General features: G+C 37.2%; 1 protein-coding gene across 9 annotated transcripts in view; it reads right to left on the bottom strand.

The window, feature by feature from the left end:
• Positions 1-27,257, bottom strand: part of RASAL2 (RAS protein activator like 2) — a gene marked incomplete at its 5' end in the record, with an annotated part of 380,591 nt that overhangs the window by 34,745 nt on the left and 318,589 nt on the right. For all 9 annotated transcript variants that reach the window (XM_081221809.1, XM_081221811.1, XM_081221810.1 and 6 more), the window contains 5 exons: positions 843-987; positions 3,482-4,036; positions 4,930-5,028; positions 6,968-7,121; positions 21,231-21,340. In XM_081221809.1, coding sequence (XP_081077935.1) covers positions 843-987; positions 3,482-4,036; positions 4,930-5,028; positions 6,968-7,121; positions 21,231-21,340 — 1,063 coding nt within the window. The remainder of the gene's footprint in view (positions 1-842; positions 988-3,481; positions 4,037-4,929; positions 5,029-6,967; positions 7,122-21,230; positions 21,341-27,257) is intronic.

Below are 27,257 nucleotides of genomic sequence, written 5' to 3'. Positions count from 1 at the left end.
ATTCTTATATTGATAACATATTAAATAATATTTGGATATATTGGGTTAAATAAAATGTTATCACAATTAAATTTACCTGTTTCTCTTAACCGTTTTTACACTGTGACTACTAGAAAATTTAAATTACTCACATGTGACTCACATTATGTTTCTTTAGGATGGTGCTGCTCTACATTCTATGTGAAGTACTGGGGATATGGGGATAAAAAAATGACACTGTTCTTCAAGGAACTCATGTCTGCTTTATCAGAATGTATATCAAAGTGCCAAGCACAGTGCCTTACTCTAGTGGTTAACACCTGAATTTCACGACCAAATATGGAGCTGCAAGTGGGTGGCCTAGTCATTAAGAACTACTGATTGGACAAAGATGAGCTGTGAAAAATTCTGTAGGTCTGGAAGGCAGAAATTGGGAGTTGTGGGAATTGGCAGGAGTTTCTCCATTTTTGATGCATAGTAACAAATGCCAGCACTTTCAAGACTTAGGTAATGTATTTATATCATGATATAAATACCCAACACTTTGGGGGAAACAGGTCAACTAGAAATGACATCTCATTACTAACATTACTGTGTATCTCAGAACCTCAGGGACTTGAGGGCATGGGGGTAGCTGCCTATGCTGATGAGCTTTCTCTTTCGGTACATAGTGTAAGAAATCAATCTGCTGTTCCTCCCCTGCTGAGTATTGCAGAGACTTCTTACAGCTGAAACTCCAACTTTAACACTTTAATCAACTAGAACCAGATAACATGCAGAATTTGAGTTCCATTTGGTTGTTTCATGAGGGTCTAAAAATCAAAAGGGAAAGAAAAGAAAACAGATGTTTTTCTTCTCCATACCCAATGCATCATGAAGATACTGTTGTCCCACCAACTTGAGGTATTCCTCAATGGATTTGGTGGCAATGGTGTTCTCTCTGAAGATCAAGACATCATGCTCTCCACAACGATCCACCTCAGACATCACCAAGTCGGTCAGAAAATCCTGGGAGAATAACGTTCAGTCAGGCAGAAAGCAACTGAATAAATAATGTACATTAGGGGAGACTGATGAAATATCAAACATCCTGGGAACTCTGCTTTAAAACTAAAGCTACCAGATTCATTTGAAAAAAAAAAAGTCAGTCAGGATAAAATTTTAGGTGTCACCAATCCTAAGTTAAAAATTCCTTCAAAGGTTTTTCATCACACTTTTGATATAGACTGTAGTTCTGAATGTGGCCTGCAAGTCTCTATATTTTCTGCTTTCTATCTTCCCAGCCTCATCTCATACCATTCTCTCTGTATTGTGCTCCAGTCTCAAGGGCCTTTTTTTTTTGGTAGGTCCTTGAATACATCAAGCCCTTTCTAATACACAATGTTGTCTCTTCACCACAGAGCTTTCTGCAAATGCTGTTCTCAGTTCTGCTTCACTCCCACCCTTGCTCTGCCCTCACTGCTATGGAGTTAATTCCTCAGGTCCTTTGGATTTTAGTTTGCACATCTTTCCTCAGTGAAGGCTTCTCTTACCAACACTGCCCCTGAACTCCATTAGTCAGGTCCCTTAATCCACATTCTCACAGCACCATATAACTTTTTAAAAATCTGCACTTTTCACAGTAATCACACATTTCTGTAATTATTTGATTAACATCTGTTTTCTCCAGAAGACTGAGTCCCATGAGACCAAAGACAGTGTCTATTTTTACTCACCTCTATATTTCCAGCATTTAACAGCTTCTGACACGTATTAGGCATTCAATATATAATGGTTACAAATTGGTCTATAGTATCAACATGAAATTTCTTGAACTAAACATCTGAACTCATTTTCTAGGCTGATTATATTTGTTTGTATGTATGTATGTATCCCCATCCACCCATCCATCCATCCATCCATCCATCCATCCTTCCATCTATAGCAAAGGAAGGCATAAGGAGAAATAAAGCCCTTAAGAAATAACTGTTTCATTTCTCACCAGTCTAAGGAACTTGATTTAAAGTTCATTGTTTACTGTTGTTCAATTTGAAATGTGATAACATTCTGTATTTTGAATGTTATATATTCACTGGATATTTCAAAGTCTCTAAAATCAAAAACAGAGGGAATATGTTGATTTACTTTTATTCTAAAGTTAAGCATTTTAAACATGAATGGGATTTATTCCAGGGTAGATCAACACTGTAAGAGTCATAGACTTAGGAGTCACTACTAAAACTCTTGTGCTAAGGGTCAGGAAGAAACTTGGGGGTGATGGTAACATTCTGTATCTTGATTGCTGTGGTTTCCATGGGTGCATAATCTGTCAAAACTCACTGAATTTTTCACTTTAAATGGGTATAGTTTATGATATGTAAATTGTACCTCAATAAAGCTGTTAAAAAATCTTACATATATCCTTGAACCTTGAGCAAATGAAGAACAGAAAGAACATATCCATACAATTTCAAAGATGAGACTCAAAATTTCAATGACACCTTTTTTAACACCAGAAAGCTCAAAATTTTTATTAGTAAATTCAACCACCAAAATGATAATCAGTAGGAAGGCAGTTAAATAAGGGACTAAATATTGAATATTTGATATATTCTGATTTGTATCAAGAAATTTAAAAAATGCTTTATTTTATTGTTCAGTTCTACATAAATTATTCTAGCTGTGAACTCCTCTATATCTAAAATACAATTTTACTATGACCAATTTGCATATAATATAATGGAGACTTAGCCTAGTTAAGTGAATATGCCTCACAGAGGTGATAATTACCACAGTTCAGGCTGATCAAAGACTCTATTAATTGTTACATCTGAAACTAACACATTGTAAATCAACTATACTCCAATAAAATTTTTAAAAAAAAGATTCTATCATTTGTTTAGTGTTCTTTATACAATTAGTATATTTCTCTCTTTTATCTTCCTGAACTTTTACTTCTATCCAGCATGAATTGAGATAAGGTTATCATGAGACAGCTAACAATTAAATAACATCCCTTGGTATTTTAATTCCAAATTTAGTTGTTAATCTCATGAAGGCTCTTGTTAATGACCAGCATGCTTCTGGAATACCTCCTTCTGTGACTAGCTGGGTACAGTCATGAGTCAATCTTAATTTAAAATATAGTGAGGAATAAAACCATCATACAACACACTCCAGAACTAAAGATAAATAATCTTGCACATATTGTGGGATTATCCACCAATCCTACCATTTATTTTGTCAGACAATAAAGAGCTAGCTGCGGTATCTCTCTCTATATTTCATGCAAATAAACTTTAAATAAATACTTGTTAGTCTCCATTTTACTTCTTTACTTTTAAAATCTCCACTAATAAGTGGACCTAAGAACTATTAATAGGTTTCCTTCCTAATTCTTTTTTTTTTTTTTGACCAATAGCAAAGCATATATCTCTAATTTGAATCTCCACAGTAAACATGTGTTTCTTCATAAAAGGTAAGGAAGAGATTTTGGGTAATGCAACCCTCCTTTTCCACTTACCTTGGCTCTGCCAGTACTTTGAAGAATGTGCACTAGGGCACAGGCCAACTCTTCCTTATTTCTCACACTAATTACTGGTTCAAGAACAGAACACAACATGGTGTAGTTGCTGGTGACAAATTCTGCAAACTCTTTGTATTGCTCCATAGGCAGAATGGTGATAGTTTGGAAACGTGATTTAATCCGAATAGAAGGTCCTCCTGTTTTTCCTTTGTTGGGTGTAGGTGTACTCACTGGGTACCACTTTTCTACAAATTGGCGACCAGTCACACTGGCAGTGGGGATATTGACTAGCCCTACATAATTATTCTTGTCTTTTTTTTTCTTTTTTTCCACATCTTTATAAATGTGAACTGTGATGCTATGAAGAGGTGGAAGGCTGTAGAACTCAAAATGTTCACCCCAGAAAATATTGTCTGCTTTGGTCTTGCTGGTTGTACGAGCAAAGAGGGTATCATCAAGGCACAGTTCACAGAAATATTTCTTTTTAGGGGCAAGGTCCTTGGCTTCAATAATCCATAAACGGAGAACGTTTTCCGCTCGTCTGCAATTGTCCTATAAAGGAGTAACAAAGTTGTGTTTGAGAGTTGAAATCCCAGAAAGACAACATTTTCCTCTTAAAGTAGGTGATGCTATGTACTTCATTAAGAGCAGTCAAAAAATAATGAAGGGGATTGCTATCTCATTGTTCAAGATAATAGCAAGCTCTTAGAGAGCCACATACATTCTATTTCACTTGGGTCAAAAAAATATCATCCTGTAAGTTCTCATATAGCCAGTCTTGTGGCAACTGAATTAGCTTTCTGAAAATAAAATAGAGATAAGTAAGTAATTAAGAAACTTGTGTTCCAGTCCCATTTCTGTCTTGTACTAGCTTCTCACTTGGTCAAGTGACTTAACTTCTCTGAGTCCTCTTATCTAGGGGTCCCCAACCCCCAGGACACGGACTGGTACCGGTCCGTGGTCTGTTAGGAACTGGGCCGCACAGCAGGAGGTGAGCCAGTGGGCAAGTGAGAGAAGCTTCCTTTGTATTTACAGCTGCTCCCCATTGCTTACATGACAGCCTGAGCTCCACCTCCTATCAGCATTATGGTGAGTTGTATAATTATTTCACTATATAATACAATGTAATAATAACAGAAATACAGTACACAATAAATGTAATGTACTTGAATCATCCCAAAACCGCACCGCCCCCTGCCGTCCGTGGAAAAATTGTCTTCCATGAGACTGGTCCCTGGTGCCAAAAAGGTTGGGGACCGCTGCTCTTATCCACACTGGTAAAATGATGATACTATCTGTGATAAGATTATTTTGAGCATAAAAGGACAAAACGTATATGTGTTTAAAAGTTCTATAAAATTTAAGGTATTATTATTCTATTTACCTTCAATCAACTTACTGCTTATAGAGTTATACATTTTTTGGACATTCAAAGCCACTATTACCTTATTTGGTTGAACTGTCCTGCGAAGGTTTTCCATCCACTTATCTCTCTCTGAAGCAGAGTTACAGCTGAAGCATTTACTTCCACTTAAGTAGGTAACCTTCAACATAAAGATTAGAGATAAGGAAAAGGAAATGCAGGGCTTGGGGTCTCTATCTTCCTAGTTGTATCATTAAAGAGTTAGAGATATGCTATGAACCCATATTATACTACATGGTAACTAAAATGATATTTTCTGGTTTTATGATATCTATATGTACATCCACATTCACTTTTTGCTTTGTTATCTAGTTAGCATCTACTAGAATGCAGGTATGAAGACAAAGGCCATTGAGAATTCAGCTCAGGAACCTAAAGCTGGCCTACAGTTTAGAAAGAACAAAACTAAAACCCTTTAATTAAACTTAAACCTTAAAAACTTACCTGCAAATAAATATGCTCAATTCTGAGTTAATAAAAATAACTAAAAAGGGAAGAAGGTCTCTAAAACAGCTTATTTCTTGGGACTGCCTTCATTATAATGTTACAGAAGGCTACTACGTGAAACTGAAAAGAGTTACCAGTATTGAATTACTTTGGAACCCATTTCTCTTCTACTAGGCAACCAGTCTGATTGCCAATCATTTAATTAGGTTAGCCTGATGATTATTATCAATGTCCTTTAAAAATGAAGCATGTTGTCTCTATGCCTAGAACCTAACACCTGGCTGGGCATACAATCTGTTGAACTGTGTTCTACAAATATGGCAAAGTTCAAGTGACTTTTATACAAAAAAACACCAATAAATGACCTGTCCAAATTGCTAAAGTGGTTCACATATTAACTCAATCTCAGATTATAACCTAGTGAATCAGATCAGATGTCACAGTCTGTCTAATATGGTAGCTATTAACCACACGTGGCTAGTGAGCACCTGAAATACTAGTCCAAACTGAGATGTGCTATAAATGTAAAATATACATCAGGTTTTGAAGATTCAGTTTTTTAAAAAAAGAATGTAGAAAGTTCCATTGATAATTTTTAGTTCCATGTCAGAAGTGGTAACATTTGGGTTTAATAAAATTTAAAATTACACATGTGGCTTGCACTGTATTTCTGTTGGATAGTGCAGGTCCATAAGAAAAGGTATAAAACATCTTTCAACTTCTACAATATCTAACATAGGACCCATCACTAATAACTTTGTAAGTTTGTGCTCATTAATTAAATCATAACCCTAACAAGTATATGGATGGTTTTGAAATTAAATTTGCAAATGGCCAATTGTGTACATTTACTTTGGGAGGGGGAAATTACCTTATAAAAGGTGATGATGATAATTTTCTGGTGAAGGGCAATTTGTTCACTGAAGAAATTAGGCACCTGCAATGTGCCAGGGACTGGGCTAAGTGCTGGGGATTACAAAGGTAAATAAGACATGGTCCCAGATCTTGAACTGCCCATGTTTTAGTTAGAAAAATTATGGTTTTAGTCAATTTCCTCAAAAGGATCATTAAAATTGGGGGGTTTGGTTTTCAGGAGAAAAATAATAACATATTGTGTGATATCTTTATCAAAACTAAAAAATTAAAATACTAACAATAAGTTATTATTAATCTTGTGACCTCTGCTGAGAATGCGCTAAGAACCCATTTATTTATTTATTTATTTAGTTTAAATTGGGGTATAGCTGTTTTACAATGCTGTGTTAGTTTCTGCTGTACAGCGAAGTGAATCAGCTATATGTATACATATATCCTCTCTTTTTTGGATTTCCTTCCCATTTAGGTCACCACAGAGCATTGAGTAGAAGAACTCATTTATTTTGAAAGCAGACAAGCCCAAAAGGAATGAGAAGTCATCATTAATAACTTTAATCACCAACATAATCGGATTAGCAGATTTCCAATTTTTCCCCTGTAAGTAGGTAATTTTCAGCAACTGAAAACCAGTTAAGATGATCAAATCATCAATACTACAGTAATGCGATCATAAGAATACTGGATAGAAAAATCTCTTTGTTGTCTAACTACTCTTCCTTTTTCCTACACTTTTCTACCTCAAAGCAGAAGTCTTGTCCAAGGATGCTGCTATGGAGTGGCTTCACTGATACGGGCTCCCCTCTACCAAGATCCAGACATTCCACTGCACTGCATGGGCTCAGCAGGGATTCATGGGAACGTGACTCTTTTAGTTTAGGCAGCCCACGAGACCTAAAAGTAGAAAGAGATATTTATGGTAGTGTAATTACTTGGCCAACAAGAAAATAAATGTCAAATGCAATGGAGGCTTAACCAAATGTATAAATGCCTAAGAGGAAAATAAATGAGCAAATTAACAGTTAATCTGTAACAATAATAATAAGACCATATTCATGTGGCACAGATAAGCCACATACATATTTGTGTCTCTGTGTACACACTTCTGTTTTTCAACAAAACACAAAAATGTACTATAATTTTACTCGTCTCAAGGGAGCTTGAAGTTCCACAACAGACATTGTTTTTATCCTCATTCCCGTGTTGGAGATGGAGAAATATATATCATCTAAGGTTATCTTACACATTTTTTTTATGGAAAGGTGTTATCAAAAGACGTATCATTTCTTTTTACTTTTTTTTTTTCCCCATGCTATAGCTTTATCCTCTATTATCAGTGACAAAATAGCAGTGACTGAACCCTCATTCTGTTTCCTTCTGCTTTGGCAGAATAAACATACATACACAAACCCAGAATCAAAGCCAAACTTTTCAGCACAAGACCCTGCTTTTCCAAAGGTCTGATTTCCATCTCTATATGGAATTCTTTTCTGGCAAGCTTTTGGTTCTATCTATGCTTTACTGTACAAATATGAATAAAGAGTAAAATGCCTTGAAGAAACTTCCCACCCTCAAAAGAAATGTTCAAACTAGAAGAACAGACCTTTGTCAACACCGTTCAGGCATTCTGGTTGATTCTGTCCCCTAGTTGTTTAAAAAGGAATGCGGGGAAGCAGGACTCTTGTCACTACAGGAGCTAGTACTTCACTGCCTTCCCCTTGGAAGAATCAATGAAGCCAAACAATATAAAACACAATATTCTTGAATCCAGAACTGGGTAGCTATGCAGTTTAACTCAATAATTATAGTATTTATTGACTGAAACACCCAGAGTTAAATACATATATTTCAAGCAGAAGTACCTAGTAATAGGGATAAAAAGAAATGTCTTGTGGAAAGACATTTGTTTGTGTAAAACACATTAAATAAGCAGCTTCATTCATTTCCTTGAAATAACCATGTTAACTTAAAAAGGAACCAAAATACTTAATGCCAGAGTAGCTTTCAGTTAAATTATAAAGTAATGAGATATAGGAAACTAGCACAAAAGGCTGCTCTTTCCCTTCTATTTCTATTCTAACACTGTTTAATCAAACTCCATGCAGTAAAAAAACATCTTAAGCAATAGGACCTTAGTCCATTCTTCTTTCCACACACAAAAATGTGTGTTCTAATGTTCAGCAATCTTTTTACGGTCAAAAAGTCAATAATTATATTTACCATTGATAATACAAAGGATGCACAAAAGCCACCTAATGTTTTGTACCTAAAAATATAACAATGTAATGGCTCCACATTTATTTCTTTTTGTTCTACTGGATAAGACAATGACATGTTATATACTGTCAACAGAGCATATCAACTATAAATAACTAAATGCAAAAGCAAATTTTAATGTAATTACCATACAACCTTTCCCAATATGCTTCATAGGAAGCCTGGCTGAGGCAACAGGATACTGTGATCTTTTCTAAACACATATGAAACAACAGTTCCAGCCCGTTTTTCCCAGGAGGAGTTGCTTGTAGGGGAAAAGGCTATCCTGCTCTGGGAGTGAGCCTCTCAACAGGGAAGATGAAGGCATATTTAAGATAGGAGGTACAAAATAAGGCTTACTTTTATGTTTTAAATTCTTTAGGAAAATATTCTAAAACATAAATTAATTTTATCTCAAACCAAATAAATGTCTACCTACATGAAGCAACTGTACAGCCATCTTGCAGTGCACCCCCAAATCACAGCGGTGCCACATGTCATGGTACAGAAAATCACTTTCTGAACTACATCTCAGAAAACAACTCTGTGTTTAGAAGAAAGAACCAATAGAAGGTGGTTTCCCCTGCTGCCTTCGGTTACTGGTAACATCTCTGGATAAATGTTTTCCAGGTGTAATTTCAAGTCTTCAGTAGAAGCAGAACAGAAACACATATAACAGAACATGAAGTCATCTTCCAAATAGGCTGCAGGACAGGTAATATTCTTCTTCTCTTCCTCAGGCTGCATCCAGCCCCTCAGGTAACACAAACAAGGTTCCTGGGCTCTAGGCTGGGCCTGTTGCCATGGTGCTACACCTATAAGGAGATTAGAGCCAAAGGCAGCTGGGAGAAGCTGCAGCTTGAAGGACTCAAGGAGCATGCTCTGCAAATGTGACCATTTTAAGACAGAAAGGAAGGAATGGCGAGGCTCCACCCATTTCCATGAACAATTTCGGAGTCAAAGCTGTAGGAAAACAACTTAGGCAACTCTGGGGGTGGAGGAGAATCTCTGTGCTAGAAAACGAAGCTGCGAAGCTTTAGATGTTTCCTAGATGATCCCCAGCCCACTACTAAAAGGTATTTGCCACATCCCACCTTGCAAATACCATCTTTCTCTCACATCTGTTTTATTTCCTTTGCAGTGCTTATCCTAGTTTAATGTTTGTAGGTATTATTTTCATTAACTTTTCTGAGTTACATTTTTTTTTCTTTCAGAGAGTTGGATAATTTTCTTTATTCACTGTATTTCCAGTGCTGAACAAATGTCATTTTGACATTTGTTGATATCTGTTTATGGCTGTATTTGGAAGGTTTAACTTCCAAATACAGCCATAAACAGATATCATAACCAAGCCACCTGGAATTAGAATTCAAAATTCTTCCTGGTTACAGAAATTTCAGCTGTTAATATATATAGTTCAGGGTCTCCTATTGTTCAGCATTTATGTGTTTGTGTGTATATACACACTGACGCCCATGAACTGAACACCAAAGTTGCTAATATGTGCAACACTGCTAATGAATAAATAAGCAAGCCCTTCCTGTATTGGGAAGAAAGTATCTTGAAGAAGACAGAAGTAATTCCCAGAGAAGCAGGATTACAGTAAACAGGAAGATCAAGCAGCCTGGGAGTGGCAGCGGTGGGGAGGCATTATCTGTGCAAATATTTCTATATAATAGCATCAGTAAGCCCAAGTCCCCTCTAAGCATGTTTACCTCCTCCTGTACCTTCCTATGAAATGATTTTTCTTAGATCTGCTAATTAGAGTTTTAGCAGCTCTGTATGGCACCACAGTTTACTTGTCTAATGGAAAGTGGAATGTAGATTTATTGAGAGAAAAATAGGAGTTTAAAACGACTTTTCCCAGTCCAATCTGACAATGGCCATCAAGGAACCTAACCTCAAAAGTGGACGTTGTGAATCCCTTGACTACTGGTTCTCTTCCCGACCCCTGCACCCCTACTCCCCAACCCCCATCATCCCAAACACCATGGAATAATTCAGGGCTCAGTGTGATAGGTAAGGGTTAAAAATCTAATTGCTTTGCTGATGAAGATTACCTGCTGCTTCTGACCTATTTAAGAGAGAAACTACAAGGCAGGAATAGCTTTCTATTACCCACTACAGTGAATTAATATTATATTGCTTTAATCCACATCACTGTCTGAAATCAATCTTAAAAGACAAAAGTGAAGGGGTTGGGGGTGAGGAGCCAACACACACACCACTGGATTCACTGAAGAAAAAAAGGAGTCAAAGAACTCTGATTAGTGCAATGTTAAGTAAAACAGCTGGATTTTTCCCAGCTCAACCATCCAATTTTTTAAAAAGCTTACTTCCCCCAAAGCACCAGTGGTGCTTGGATGTGCTAGCTCAATCTGCCACATGTTTACAGATTCAATTCCAAATGTGGGAAGCTTTTAATTAAAAATATAACTGAAAAAAATGCTTATTGCCACACAAAATCCTGTACTCCAGGGCAGGTGAATTTCTGCTTGGCGTGGCAGTTATGATTCTAGACTGCTTTGCTGAGTTCTTGGAAAGACAGCTCAGCCATAAACTAAGTATAGCAATATATGTTTGTACTCACCAGTATGTGTTCCTAAGGCACTTTACCTTGTTTGAAAATTTCCCAGGTAGAAATTAATAATACTCAGTATCCTAACAGTCTACCAATAAACTTACAAAGGGTCTAATCAGTTTTTTAAAACTGGCATCTGAGCTTTCACTTTGGGAAAAAGACAGCTTTACTTGCTCCCCAGATTTTATTGTTTTTCAACCTGGTATCTGTGAAACTATCCAACTGATGTTTTCTGTTTGAAAGAGCAGATCCTTTCCTATACTACTGAATATAAAGCTTTCCCTACCTGGATTAAAAAAAAGAAAAAAAAGAAAAGAAAGAAAGAAATTACAGCTCATTCATCAGAGTTCTGCTTGTGTGCTAAAATAAAAAAATGTGCCCCCGAGGATCCTGACAGCCCTAGCTGCACTGATTTACCTGCTGCAGTTAAAGCCAGTCCCTACTGCTTAAACTACTCACTGGTTTTTATGTTGACTTAAAAAAATACCATACAAGCACTCACACAAAAAGCTATTATGGGGCTTCCCTGGTGGCGCAGTGGTTGAGAGTCCACCTGCCGATGCAGGGGACACGGGTTCGTGACCCGGTCTGGGAGGATCCCACATGGCCCGGACCGGCTGGGCCCGTGAGCCATGGCCGCTGAGCCTGCGCGTCCGGAGCCTGTGCTCCGCAATGGGAGAGGCCACAACAGTGAGGGGCCCGCGTACCGAAAAAAAAAAAAAGTTGTTGTTTGAATACGTTTGTGTGTATGTTTGAATATGTATGTTGTGTGTATATATATGTGTGTGCATATATTGTTTGATCTTTCCTTCTTTCTCAATCATTTCCTCAGCAGGTTAGGCTTCCTATCAACACATGCAACAAAGAGGATAATGGAAAAGGCAATCAACTTGGACTCAAAAGTCCTACGTATTCATGTCAGCTTAAATCACTCACTAGCCATGTGACGTGGAACAAACAATTTATTACTTCTAAACCTTAGTTATCTCATTTGTAAAATGTGGATAATGATTTCTGTTCCTATACCTCCCACAGTTATTGTGAAAATCAAATGCAATCATCTATGATTTTAAAAATATCTCATAAACTACAGTACCATACAAATGGGACTATCATTGCAAACATAGTTTTTCAAAGTGATATGACAAGCATTAGTTCATTTTATGTAAACTATTAGGTTAGGATAGCTATTCCCAAATATATTCCTTGCTGGAAGAATATGAAGATAGAAGGTATAAATGTATGGAAATAATTTTTTTCTATTAAGATAAAGCATTCTAACGAATTTAAAATGCTATCATGACATAATTAGAAACTTCAATTGGATTTTAGTTCACAAAACTAAGGGCTCCTTAACTGGTCCATATCAGTAAACACTGGTAAGGGAAACTATAATCTATAGCTAGGCTGTATTGATTAATTAATGGCCTGGAATCCAATAATTTCTGAGAAGTTGTCATTCTATCCAAGTACACCATAGTGAAGGAGATTCTTCTTCTCTATTATCTGGAATTTGTTTGGATTCTTCCCTTTTGTTTCAGGCCAAGAAATTAAGTTTCTTAATAGGACAGGCATTGTGGTAGGGGGTGGGGATACAAAGATTGTACACTTGCGGAGCTTCCCATCTGCTGCAGTAAGCAGAAACATGAAAAGATAAATTCAATAGAAAGCAGTCAGTCCTATAATAAGGTGTATACAGTTGGCCATGGGTGGGTAGGGTATATGGGGTAGGTGCTTAGTCTAGAATGATGCACAGGAAGAACAAGGAAAAGAAGTCAGGGAGCATATGACTCCTGACTTGGGTACTGTTGCATGTCAAAGGACACGGTGTAGGAATAGGATATGGTATTTGGGATAGAGAGGGCAGCAAGATTAAAAGTAGAGAAATATGAAACAGTTTAGTAAGTAAATGATGGACTTCTGGTAGGAGTGGTAGGAGGTAATGCTGAGAGTTAGGGAATGGACAGAGCCATGTTCCATTTTGTACGTTATGCTCAAGATTGTAGATGAGTAAAAGTATTATATACATATGTGATGAGATATTAAAATTGAAGTTTCAAATTGAGACTCTAAGGTAAAACAGGTGCATGCCGCAGTGAAGTACCAAACTGTAGAATCTACAAAGGAAATGTTTTGGAACCGATTCCATTACCTTGAACCTCTCAGTCAGAGCAGGACTATAAAAAGTGGTGACAGTATGGAGAAGGGAAAGGATTTTGTGAGAGATAATTTTTGGAGAAAGCTGTGAGGCTTATCCCTCCCATCCCCCCCTCCCCCCAACATACACAAGGGATATTGGTAGGGAATGCATACAAGGTGGGGTTTGATTTTACCTGGGAAATCTAGAGGATGAGAAATGACTAACTGTCGGTAGCACAGCCCAAGTTGATACTTTTGGATTAGGCTGCACTCCTAGAGGTTTGTCAGGGCAAAGGATGTGTGAATATCTCCTGTAGACCAGAGGACTGGAAGGGTGAAGACTAGAACAGCAAAAATTCCTTCCTAGAAACTGTGGAAGGAGTTGCAAGTGAACACCTAGAATAGAAATGTACCCATGAAACTCAAAAAAACCATAGATGAGAGTTCCTCAAAGATGAGGCATTTCTGAAGAATTCTTCAAAGTACCTCATGATAGAAGAGTCAGCTTTAAACACCTGCCAGACTCAGAGAGCATTATGGAAGGCTAAGATAGTACTAAAACTTTTCTTATTACCTTTCCCCTCCTTTCTGTCTCTCCCCTTGCTCCAAATCTGGAGGGCACCTAAAGCCACGGGTAGTTAAGCTGGATGCGAAGAGAGAAGTAAGTAGTTTATAATACTTCCTTCTCCAAAAGCAGACTGTCTGCAATTGGCTTGGCTGGGCTAAGTATGAAGTTTGATTACTATCTCGAAGTGAACACCAATAGGCTCTGAGTTAAGACCTTTGATTTAGAGTAACCATGGATTAACTACATGGATCGTAGACCTAAATATAAAAGCTAAAAATCATAAAACTTCTAAAAGAAAACAGAAGTGAAAATGTCTTGGGACACACACACACACACACACACACACAAAACCCATAAAAATTGCTGGTGGGAATGTAAAATTGTACAAGTACTCTGGAAGATAGTTTGGTAGTTTCCTCTAAACCTAAACAAGTACTTATCATACAACCCAGCAATTGCACGCTTGCGTATTTACTGCAGAGAAGTGAAAACTTATGTGTACACAACTGTTCACAGCAGCTTTATTCCTAATAGCTAAAAATCAGAAACCAGTGTTCTCCAGTAGGTGATTGGTTAACAAATTTTGATACATCCATAAAATGGAATACTACTCAGCAATAACAAGAAACAAACTATTGATAGATACAACAATTTGGAGGGATTTCAAGGGCATTTTATTTAGTGAAAAAAAAGCCAATATTAAATGGCTACACACTATATGATTTCATTTATATAACATCCTTGAAATAACAAAACCATAGAAGTAGAAAACAAAAAGTGGTTGCTAGGGGACAGGGATGGGTGTGGGGAGGTGGGTATGACTAAAAAGTAGCAGAGGGAGTTCTTTTCTGGTAATGGAATAATTCTGTATCTTGATTGTGGTGGTGGTTACACAAATCTATACATAGGATTAAATTGCATAGACTTATAAATACACACAAATGAGTGCACATAAAAATTGGTGAAAAATAAAATCTGTAGTCTAGTTAACAGTATTGTACCAATGTCAATTACCTGTTTTTGATATTACACTACAGTCATAAGATATCACTATTGGGGGAAGTGCTTGCAAGACTCTACAACTTCTTGTGAGTATACAAATTTTAAAAAAAAGAGTTAAAAAATTAGTTCTAATTAGGAGAAACTCAAGAAGCTGAGTATATACACCCTACAAATGAACACTACACTTATTCTTAGGTATCCTCCTGACAAAGAATAAGCGGACTACTTTAAAACCATGCTTTGTCAGTGAGCCTCAGAATTGAAGACATTACTGCAAAGGTTTTTACTTGAAGGACGTTTGAAGGAGTTGAGAAAATTCTATTCCATGTGCTTATCTTCACCTCAAGACTTGGTAAATTTAAGTAGCACTTCCAGAGTAAGGTTGGCAACCTGACCGGCATTCGAAATCCTGGAATGCCTGACAATGCTGTATAACCACGGTTTTTCAGCATTTCCTAGTTTTTCAAACTTTTCAAAGTGCATTTCAATATAAGGCAGAAACAGCAGAGTCTTCTCCTGTCCCAACACCCTTCCACATGACATGGCTTTAATGTGAAAATGCTGCCAATATTGATTCTAGGAAATCACTTTACTGGCTTTTATCTGATTAGATGGCTTTGGAACAATGATGACTTTGTGACATCCTATTGATTTTGCCTCTAAAATGTTTCTCCTATCTTGTCTCTGACTCTTCATTCCCACTGCCAACTACCCTCTTTAGAGCCTTTCTTATTTCCTACCATAGCTTTTTTTTTTTTCCTAATTGGTCTCCCAAACTTAGTCTCTGCAAACCAAGTCATTTGAAATTCCATTGTTGGATTAATCTATAATTGGCACAATTCTGATTAGGTCACTTCCATGCTCAAAAATGTTAAAAAAAAAAAAACCCATTGCTTATACAATAAAATCCAAACTCCTCATCTGGCATTCAAGGACTGTCCTGTGTATGGAATACTGTGTTGAAAATAACCTCCACTCAGAATTTTGAAAACACTGCTCCACTGACTTTTGATTTTCAATATTCTATTGAGAATTCCAATGCAATCCTTTCATACTTCCTTTGTATGTAACCTATTTTTTCTTGCTAGAAGCTTTTAAGATTTTTTTTTAAAGCCTTGGTGTTGTGCTCTTTCATGATGATGTGAATTGGGGTGTGTGTGTGTGTGTGTGTGTGTGTGTGTGTGTGGTGTGTGTTGGAAAGTCTTTTGTCATTCACTGTATTGGGAATTTGGTGGCCTTTCCAATCTGGATATTTATATTTTCTTGTTTTGGGAAATTTTCTTGTATTATTTCTTTGACAATTTCCTCTCCAAAGTTTTCTAATAAAACTTTTCTTTTACTAGAATCTTCTGGATTGATTTTCTCATTTTCTGTTCTACTTTCTGGGAGATTGACTTGACTTTAGCTTTTATATTTCAATTTCCAAGCTCTCTTTCTTGTTTCTTTGAGGTTCCTTTTCTTATAGCATCTTATTGTTTCATAGATGCACTATCTTATATTTTGAAAATATTTATTATGCTTTGAAGTTGATTTTGGCTCTACGCATTGTCTCTGTTTCTTCCGGGTTCTTTTTTCTCTCTCCTATTTATTTGTTTTTCTCTCTGCCTTTCATGTTGAAGAACTTCCTCAAATATCTGGAGATTCTTGGCCATCTGTTTATATTTAAGATTAAAGCACTAAAGAACTCAATGGAAGCTTTGTGTGCTGGAATAGAGCTTACAGATTAGTGAGCTTCACTGCAGAGTACTTCCTGGCCAGCTGTTTTTTTTTTTAATTACCATCTTTATCGAGATATAATTAACATACCATAAAATCTACCCACTTAAAGTGTACGATTTTCAGTATATTCAGAGTTGTGCAATTATCACCACAGTCTAAGCTTAAAACATTTCATCACTCCAAAAAGAAACTTCATGTCCATTAGCAGTCATTCTTCATTCATCACTTTCCCCTGCCCTATATCCCCAGCCTCTGGCAATCATTAATCTACTGTCTCCATAGATTTGCCTATTCTGGACATTTCACATAAATGGAATTGTACATTATATAGTGTTTTGTGATTGGCTTCTTCCACTTTGCATAAAGTTTTCAAGGTTTGTCCCTGTTGTAGCATGTGTCAATACTTCATTCCTTTTTATGACTGAATAATATAGCATTGCTTAGATATATCATGTTTTGTATATCCATTCATCAGTTGATGGACATTACCACTTTGGGGCTACTATAAATAATGTTTACGAACATTCATGTTACAAATTTTTGTGGGGACATTCGTTTTTCACTTCTCTTGGATATACTTAGGAGTAGAATTACTAGCTGACATTGTAATGGGGGAACATAAATGTTGGTATCTGTAGGTCTTTTTATCTGGCTCAGTTTCTCAAATTTGCTGTGTGATGAATGTAAGCCTGGCTGCTGGCCTGCTAGAGCTGGGTGGGAGCTGAACCTTTCCAGAGTTCTGGGGGTGAGTGGGTAAATCAACCTCTTTCTTCTGTTAGAGATGCTAGCTGTCTTCCTAATGCCCATCTTTTCCTCCTTCCCTAATAACAGACTCTTGTATTATTGGGGGCAATAACGTACCCATGTATAACATTTCCCAGTCTCTCTTGCAGATAGAAGTGACAATGAGAAGCCACTGGGTGAGGTTTCAGGGAAATTGCTCTAAAGGAGATAACTTCATTGGAAGACAGGTGTCCTTTTATGGGCCCCTCTTTTCTGGTACCTGAAACATGGATGCTATGGCTGGAGCTCCAGTAGCTAACTTGTGTTCATAAAGAGATCCTTGAAGATCTTGAGAATGGCAGAGGAAAAAGCCCACAAAGAGCCCTGAATCCTTAGTCCTAGACTGCCCACCCTCAGACTTCTTATAGGTGAGGAAAATATAACTTTACTTTGTTTAAGCCATTACTGTTTTGAGTATCTGTTAATTAGCAACTGATCTGAATCATTAAGTGACAGACTTTTTTTTCAGAATTTCCTTCTGCAGGCAACTACGTCTGATCTTCCTCTAATTTTTTTTTTTTTTTTTTGTGGTATGCAGGCCTCTCACTGTTGTGGCCTCTCCCATTGCAGAGTACAGGCTCTGGACGTGCAGGCTCAGTGGCCGTGGCTCACGGGCCTAGCCGCTCTGTGGCACGTGGGATCTTCCCGGACCGGGGCATGAACCCGTGTCCCCTACATCGGCAGGTGGACTCTCAACCACTGCGCCACCAAGGAAGCCCTGATCTTCCTCTAATTTTAAGTAATCTATCATTCAGATTTATCCTAGTTTCATCAAAGATAGAGTTCATATTTGTTTCTTATACATTTTAAGTCATTTTTACGACAAAAAAACACAGTTTTTTACCTATCAATGTAAAAATTGGAACTTTACCTTTCCAATCATTTCCTACCTCACTCCTTTATATACCATGAACTACTCAGTATTTCTTTTCAAGAGCTGTAGTTTCCTGTTTTCTTCTTTTGCTCATTATTTCCATTCTGAGGAATGTTCTCTCCATGTGTCTGTTTCTCAGTTCCAATTATACCTGCTTTTTTAAGGTTCAACTCACAGGCCACTGCCCTCTAAGGTCTTTCTTGGTCCACCTAACAAGAAGTAATCTCACCTCCCTTATACCATTTCTTCCTGAGTATTTACTTCTTCTACTGGACACCTTGAGGTTGGGGCTGTGTCTTTAGTACTCTATATTCCCTGGTAGCAAATGGCCTTCTAGTCTGTACGTAACTGTCACAATTAGATATGTTACTGTGTATCAAGAAATTTGGTTCTTAAAAATATTAATTATTTGGCAAAGTTTTAGTCCTTATGCCTATGCCCCACAACTTCCCAAAGGAAATTCTGAGTTTAAGGATCATCATAAATTGATCCCCAAAGCAACATTGGTACCAAATTCCATCAGGGCCTTAGAGCAGAGTCTACGACTTGCAGATCATTCAGCTAGACAAACCTGGAGGGTCTTTTTGATCAATTAAGTCTGCATGTTAAAATACCCTATGTTCTTTTGGACAGAAAAGCTTACTTATCATATGTAGTAAACCTTCTTTAGATGAAATCAACTCATTTACAACTGTTTTTCTGCCATCTGAAAGCAGTAACTCAGACCTCATGAGGATAATTTTATCTTTTAAAAATGTAATGAGTGCAGATAAGGTTTGTTGTTATCAAAAAGCCTGAAGAATTCAAAATATCATGATCACTACCTCATTATCCTCCTAATACCCCAGGCAGAATATTTCCTCCTCCTGAAGAAGTAAGATATAGTGATTTGAACAGCATCATAATGAGAAATTTAATGAGAAAGAGATCCCTGGCTTCTTGAGTTCAGTGTTCTGGTCAAATTTGGCCAGGTAAGTCAACAAAGAAAAAGACTGACATGTTGGACCAAATGAAAATCTAAAACTTCTATATAATTTAGAGACATGATTTAAAAATACAAGAAACAGACTGGAAGAAAATTTTAACAACGTGCATAATAGTGGCTTACAATCCCTAGTAATAATAAACACTACTCCAAACCATAAGAAAAAGGACAAATAGCTCAATAGAAAAATGGCAAAGGGATGAATAAGCAAGTCATAGAAGAAGAAAACTTGCGAAAAGATGTTCAACTTAGTAGGCATTAGGTAACTACAAATTAAAACAAAGAAATGCCCCCCACCTGCTTTTTTTGTGAGAGGCAATATAGCATAAATTAAAAAATGTAGACCCAAGAGCTAGAATTCTTGGATTGGAACCGCAGTACTGCCATTTTCTAAGTTGTGTGAACTTGTGCAATTTACTAATTTCTCTGTTTCAGTTTTCTCATCTTCAAAATGAGGTCATGACTGTAACTAGGGTTGTTGTGTTGATTAAATGATTTCATTTATGTAAAGTGCTTAGAACAGTGTATGGCACATAGTACATACTGTATATGTGTTTATTATTACTATTCATCCATCATACTGATAAAATGTAAATGGTTGTTTGAATGATAAAAGTAATTTTAAAAAATTGATGTATAGTTGATTTACAATGTGTTAATTTCTGCTGTATAACAAAGTGATTCAGTTATATATATACAGTTCCCTGTGCTATACAGTAAAATCTAAGGGAAAAATATGAGAATAAAAGATCTTTTTTTAATGATTATCTTAAAACAAAAAGGTATAAAAGACATATTTAACAATACAATTACACCGCAAATTGAACATACTTGCAAATTTCACAGACCATCTCTAATGTGGTTCAGGGATAAGAAGAGCTGTTAAAGCAGTAGCCTCTTATCAACTCAGTATGGGGGACAAGTTACTTCACATATAAAACGAGAGTAATTCTCTGCCTGGCAAATCTATAATCTGCCATTATAGAGATTATAATCTATATTTCTGTTTGTTATACAGATAACTGGAAATAATGGACTTATTACCAAAAGTAAAAAAAATAAAAAACACCCAAGTATAAATAAGAGTATCATTATGAAAGCCAGACATGAGTTTAAATCAAAGCTCTACTACTTAGCTGTGTGACCTTGGGCAAGTTTCTCAATCTCTTTTGCCTTAGTTCCTTTTCTGTAAAATGAGGATAATAATAGTATCTAGGGCTGTATTACATAAGATACTACATTAAAAATACTTGGCACAGAATAAGCACTCAATAAATACTGGTGATGGTGGTGATGTGTCAAGACACAACAAGTACCATTTCCTAAATTTTGAACATTGTAGAGACGTGAAGTATTACAAATGTGTCCTAGCATACATTCAATCATTTTAGAGGGTTGTTATCCTTAGCAAGCCATGCATTTGAGGTTTGCTTAAGCTGGTAGTCCTAATTATTGAAATCCAGGCTTCCTTTTCATACATATCTTCTAGACGTGACTGCAAATTAATGAGGCTAAGTCCATATACTATACACAATGAACAATGAAGCAGTGAAGACCATGGACCCTTAGAGCCAAATTACCCAAGTTAAAATACCATTTTTGCTATTTACTAAGCAGTATAACCTTGGGCAAGATTACTTAATTTCTCTGTTCCTCAGACTTGTCATCTATAAAATGGTGATAATATTAACATTTCTCTTACAGGGTTATTATTAAGATTAAACAAGATAATGCATATAAAGCACTTAGTACAGTGCTCAGAAAATGTTAGCTATAGCCATCATCATCCCTTATGGTCATCCTACAAAAGAAAGATACACCTCTGACCACTAGAACTTGGTTTGACAGAAACAGCACAACCGATTCTTAACTTAGTTCTTAGGTATCCACACACTCTTTGATATTGTAAGATTTTTAAACTGGTTGGATATTTAAGCCAATATTTTGTACCTTGCCTCGATATGAGCAAGGCAAAAAAGTAAATTTTGTATCGGATCTTTCCAAGTATCATTGATGCAAAGTTAACGAAGACCAAAATGTCTTATCAAAATGCACTGTAAAATTTCTTTCTTTGTTTTAAGCAAGTGAACTCCTACCTGTCATCTGTATTGCGAAGGGAGGGAAGCCGAAAGCTCGTGTTTCGGTCAAGCTTTGATTGGCTTTTGGTCCTCTTGATGGAGCCTTTCAGGCGCTTGCTGAAGAACCCCTAGAATGAAAAGGCAAAAAGTGATGGGAAGAAGAACCAAAAGGGAACCTTGCTGTCTCCTAACTCATCTGCACTGCGTTTGCAAAAGATACTCAGATTCTTATAATGAAGACCAGAAACAGAATTCAGCTTTAAAATTTTTAATTTGTAAATTACAGCTGCTGGAAACTACCTGATAATGTGATAAAAATTTTTTTCTTCTATGATAATTGGGAGAATTAAACTTTTAAAAAGTTTATTTATTTATTAACATCTTTATTGAAGTATAATTGCTTTACAGTGTTGTGTTAGTTTCTGCTGTATAACAAAGTGAATCAGCTATATGTATACATATATCCCCATATCCCTTCCCTCTTGCGTCTCCCTCCCACCCTCCCTATCCTACCCCTCTAGGTAGTCACAAAGCACCAAGCTGCTTTCCCTGTGCTATGTAGCTGCTTCCTGCTAGCTATCTATTTTACATTTGATGGTGTGTATATGTCAAGAATTAAACTTTTTTTTTTTTTTTTTTTTTTTTTTGCAGTACGCGGGCCTCTCACTGCTGTGGCCTCTCCCGCTGCGGAGCAAAGGCTCTGGATGTGCAGGCTCAGCGGCCATGGCTCATGGGCCCAGCTGCTCCGTGGCATGTGGGATCCTCCCGGACCGGGGCATGAACCTGCGTCCCCTGCATCGGCAGGCAGACTCTCAACCACTGCGCCACCAGGGAAGCCCAAGAATTAAACTTTTTGATGGCACTTAATTTCTTATTTCTTAAACAGTTTCTATACTAGCTATGGTAAAGAAACTTCTAACTTTTAAGGTAATACGTTGGTGGTCTCAGCAGTGGCAAAATCTGATCTATGTCACCTTGGATATGGTACTTGTGAAGTTAAATTTTAAATGTAGTTTAACTATTTTAAAATGAAACAGGTATGTATCATGTATGAAACCAGTGAGGGACCCAGACTTCAGAAGAACAAAGTGTCTTATAGGTTTTAGCCCTGCTTACCTTCTGCCACTTCCACCAAACTATCTAGAGTTCCTTGAACATCTTCCTAGTCTTAGCACCTGGCAAATAATGGGCATTCAAAAAAGTTTGTTGAATTAAAGAATAAATGCAAGAATGAATTGGCATTTCTGTTGTTGGCAGATAAAAGGACATCTTATAGAAGTATATCAAAATGTCTTGACAAAAGACTATAATTCAGAGAAAAGTATTTTGATGTATGGAATTGACTCTAATCACCTTGTGATGAATATTAGCTTATAGAAGCTGTGTACAACAAATATTTCCATAAGGAAGAAAAAAAAATACTAGGCCAATACCAGTACATCAAATCTGTTATATTCTTTTAGTTACCATTAAAGCCCACTGTTTTGGGGTGAAGACTATATTAATCATGATAAGCTAGGTTATGCTTACCTAATAACCCCACAATCTTACTGGCACAAAACGTACTATATGTCTATGAGCAGGTCAAATATGATGGGGACCTGGCACTATGCTGTCCTCACTCAGGGACTTAGGCTAAGGGAGGCTCCATCTTTGTGCTTCTATTAGTTGCTGCCTCAGGATAAAGGAAGTGTGGTAAATTTTGTACTTGCTCTTAAAGCTTCATGTCATTAGTGGTCTCATTTTAACGGACAAAAAAGTCACATGACCACACCTAACTTCAACAGGGAAAGAATGTACAATCCTGTCACGTATCTAGAAAGAGATATTTGGTGAACAGTAGTGTGGACTACCACAGTGCTTTTCCATGCCAAGTAAACACACAAGCACTGCTAGAGAAAAAATGGAAACAGACTTATTTGAATCAGAAGTAGAGCTATTTAGCTGACTGAACAAAAATGCTTATATTATTTCTTGTACTTATAGCCCAAAGAATAAGGGTGAAAACTAGAAAATATCACACAGACATAATTCACTAAGCTGATCTTTATTCCCTAGTCTGTTTTTTATTGTAGGTGTATTGAGATTGATTGGAGGGAAAAAAAAAAGGGCTATTTTTAAAAGTACTATATTTCTGGGCTTCCCTGGTGGCGGAGTGGTTGAGAGTCCACCTGCCAATGCAGGGGACACGGGTTCGTGCCCCGGTCCGGGAAGATCCCACATGCCACGGAGCGGCTAGGCCCGTGAGCCATGGCCGCTGAGCCTGCGTGTCCGGAGCCTGTGCTCCGCAACGGGAGAGGCCACAACAGTGAGAAGCCCATGTACTGGAAAAAAAAAGAAGTACTATATTTCTTAGAGACAGGCATTTGCCTGATCTCCTGTATAATCTTAGCATCATTAGGGAAAGTCAATGTTATCTGTTCTCTAAGGCAAAGGTTTTATTTACTACTTTCTATGATTCAATCAAGATGAGTCACCACATTTCCTTGTAAATGTAGTCAGCAAACCAGACCTAAATTTATAGAATTCTATTAGGATCATTTATAGTTGGTTCAAAAACCACTGGCCTAAGCTGAGATTCAGCCCAAGGACTGGACAAAACACCATATATAAATACAGTTCTAACACACTACAGTTAAGCAGTTAATTGAGAATGTACTAGTAGATGTTCACTCATATAGTACTTTACCTTCCTGTGGCACTTATTGTATAATACTTCATATTTTAATCCATTTATTTATTAAGTATTTATTTTATGTGTATATGTTAGAAAGGATGGTACTAGGTGTTGTAAGGGAAACAGATAAAACAAACACAAACTCTGGCCTCAAAGAGCCTGTAGTTTAATATAAGATTAGAAATAAATACAAATATAAATGACACAACATGTATTGGGAAGGTACATGCTCTTAATGCCTGGCATATTTAATCACAAAATAATACTATCATATTTCTTTGAATCTAGGACACCAGTGATTGTAAGTCACACCATTATTTTATGTATACAAAGAAAAAAGCAGCCAATTAAACTATAACACAATGCCTTACCACTTAGAATTTTTATTTTGTATTAAAGAAGTTTTTTAAAGACTTACTTTGGCTGGTTTTGTCATATATCACATAGTGTACACACAAAAAGAATATATACAAAATCAGTTAAGGTATCCCTAATGCATCTTCATTCTTCGGAACTATTTTTTTGACTCAGAGTACCTGTTGTTCATGTTTTTCCACAGAATACCATGATATATTCTTTCTTTCAAAAACGTTGATGACAAATGGCATATGATAAAAGAGTAATTTGAGGGAGACTGGTTCAAGATGGTGGAGTAGAAGGGCATGCTCTCACTCCCTCTTGCGAAAGCACTGGAACCACAGCTAACTGCTGAACAATCATCGACAGAAAGACACTGTTAACTGACCAAAATAGATACCCCACATCCAAAGACAAAGGAGAAACCACAATGAGACGGTAGGAGGGGCGCAATCACAATAAAATCAAATCCCATAACTGCTGGGTCAGTGACTCACAAACTAGAGAATACTTATACCAGAAGTCCACCCACTGGAGTGAAGGTTCTGAGTCGCATGTCAGGCTTCCCAACCTGGGGGTCAGGCAACGGGAGGAAGAATTCCTAGAGAATCAGACTTTGAAGGCTAGCGGAATTTGATTGCAGGATTTCAACAGGACTGGGGGAAACAGAGACTCCACTCTTGGAGGGCACACACAAAGTAGGGTGCGCATGGGGAGCCAGGGGAAGGAGCCATAAGAGACTGAACCAGGCCTACCTGCTGGTGTTGGAGGGTCTCCTGCAGAGGTGGGGGGTGGCTGTATCTCACTGTGAGGACAAGGACACTGGCAGCAGAAGTTCTGGGAAGTACTCCTTGGCATGAGCCCTCACACAGTCTGCCATTAGCCCCACCAAAGAGCCCGGGTAGGCTCCAGTGTTGGGTCACCTCAGGCCAAACAACCAACAGGGAGGGAACCCAGCCCCACCATCAGGAGACAAGTGGATTAAAGTTTTGCTGAGCTCTGCCCACCAGAGGAAGAGCCAGCTCTACTCACCACCAGTCCCTCCCAACAGGAAATATGCATAAGCCTCTTAGATAGCCTAATCCAACAGAAGGCAGACAGCAGAAGCAAGAAGAATTACAATCCTGAAGCCTGTGGAACAAAAACCACATTCACAGAAAGATAGACAAGATGAAAAGGCAGAGGGCTATGTACCAGATGAAGGAACAAGATAAAACCCCAGAAAAACAACTAAATGAAGTGGAGATAGGCAACTTTCCAGAAAAAGAATTCAGAATAAAGATAGTGAAGATGATCCAGGACCTCAGAAAAAGAATGGAGGCAAAGATTGAGAAGGTGCAAGAAAAGTTTAACAAAGACCTAGAAGAATTAAAGAACAAACAAACAGAGATGAACAATACAATAACTGAAATGAAGACTACACTAGAAGGAATCAATAGCAGAATAATGGAGGCAGAAGAACAGATAAGTGACCTGGAAGACAGAATGGTGGAATTCACTGTTGCGGAACAGAATAAAGAAAAAAGAATGAAAAGAAATGAAGACAGCCTAAGAGACCTCTGGGACAACATTAAACACAACAATATTCGCATTATAGGGGTCCCAGAAGGAGAAGAGAGAGAGAAAGGACCCAAGAAAATATTTGAAGAGATTGTAGGTGAAAACGTCCCTAACATGGGAAAGGAACTAGCCACCCAAGTCCAGGAAGCTCAGCGAGTCCCATACAGGATAAACCCAAGGAGAAACATGCCGAGAAACATAGTAATCAAACCGGTAAAAATTAAAGACAAAGAAAAATTATTGAAAGCAACAAGAGAAAAATGACAAATAACATACAAGGGAACTCCCATAAGGTTAACAGCTGATTTCTCAGCAGAAAATCTACAAGCCAGAAGGGAGTGGCATGACATATTTAAAGTGATGAAAGGGAAGAAACTACAACAAGATTACTCTACCTGGCAAGGATCTCATTCAGATTCGATGGAGAAATCAAAAGCTTTACAGACAAGCAAAAGCTAAGAGAAATCAGCACAAACAAACCAGCTTTACAACAAATGCTAAAGGAATTTCTCTAAGTGGGAAACACAAGAGGAGAAAAGGACCTACAAAAACAAACCCAAAACAATTAAGAAAATGGTCATAGGAACATACATCTTGATAATTACCTTAAAGGTGAATGGATTAAGTGCTCCAACCAAAAGACACAGGCTTGCTGAATGGATACAAAAACAACACCAATATATATGCTGTCTACAAGAGACCTGCTTCAGACCTAGGAACACATATAGACTGAAAGTGAGGGGTTGGAAAAAGATAGTCCATGCAAATGGAAATCAAAAGAAAGCTGGAGTAGCAATACTCATATAAGATAAAATAGATTTTAAAATAAAGAATGTTACAAGAGACAAGGAAGGACACTACATAATGATCAAGGGATCAATCCAAGAAGAAGATATAACAATTATAAATATATATGCACCCAACATAGGAGCACCTCAATACATAAGGTAACTGCTAAGAGCTATAAAAGAGGAAATCGACAGTAACACATTAATTGTGGGGGACTTTAACACCTCACTTACACCAATGGACAGATCATCCAAAATGAAAATAAATAAGGAAACAGAAGCTTTAAATGACACAACAGACCAGATAGATTTAGTTGATATTTATAGGACATTCCATCCAAAACCAGCAGATTACACTTTCTTCTCAAGTGCACATGGAACATTCTTCAAGATAGATCACATCTTGGGTCACAAATCAAGCCTCAGTAAATTTAAGAAAATTGAAATCATATCAAGCATCTTTTCTGACCACAACGTTATGAGATTCAAAATGAATTACAGGGAAAAAAAACGTAAAAAACACAAACACATGGAGGCTAAACAATATGTTACTAAATAACCAAGAGATCACTGAAGAAATCAAAGAGGAAATAAAAAAATACCTAGAGACAAATGACAATGAAAACACAACGATCCAAAACCTATAGGATGCAGCAAAAGCAG

Source organism: Mesoplodon bidens, assembly GCF_964165515.1.
Source record: "Mesoplodon bidens genome assembly, chromosome: 2".
Lineage (NCBI taxonomy): Eukaryota > Metazoa > Chordata > Mammalia > Artiodactyla > Ziphiidae > Mesoplodon > Mesoplodon bidens.
Note: the sequence above shows the minus strand (reverse complement) of the source record. Positions and strands in the feature narration are given on the sequence as shown.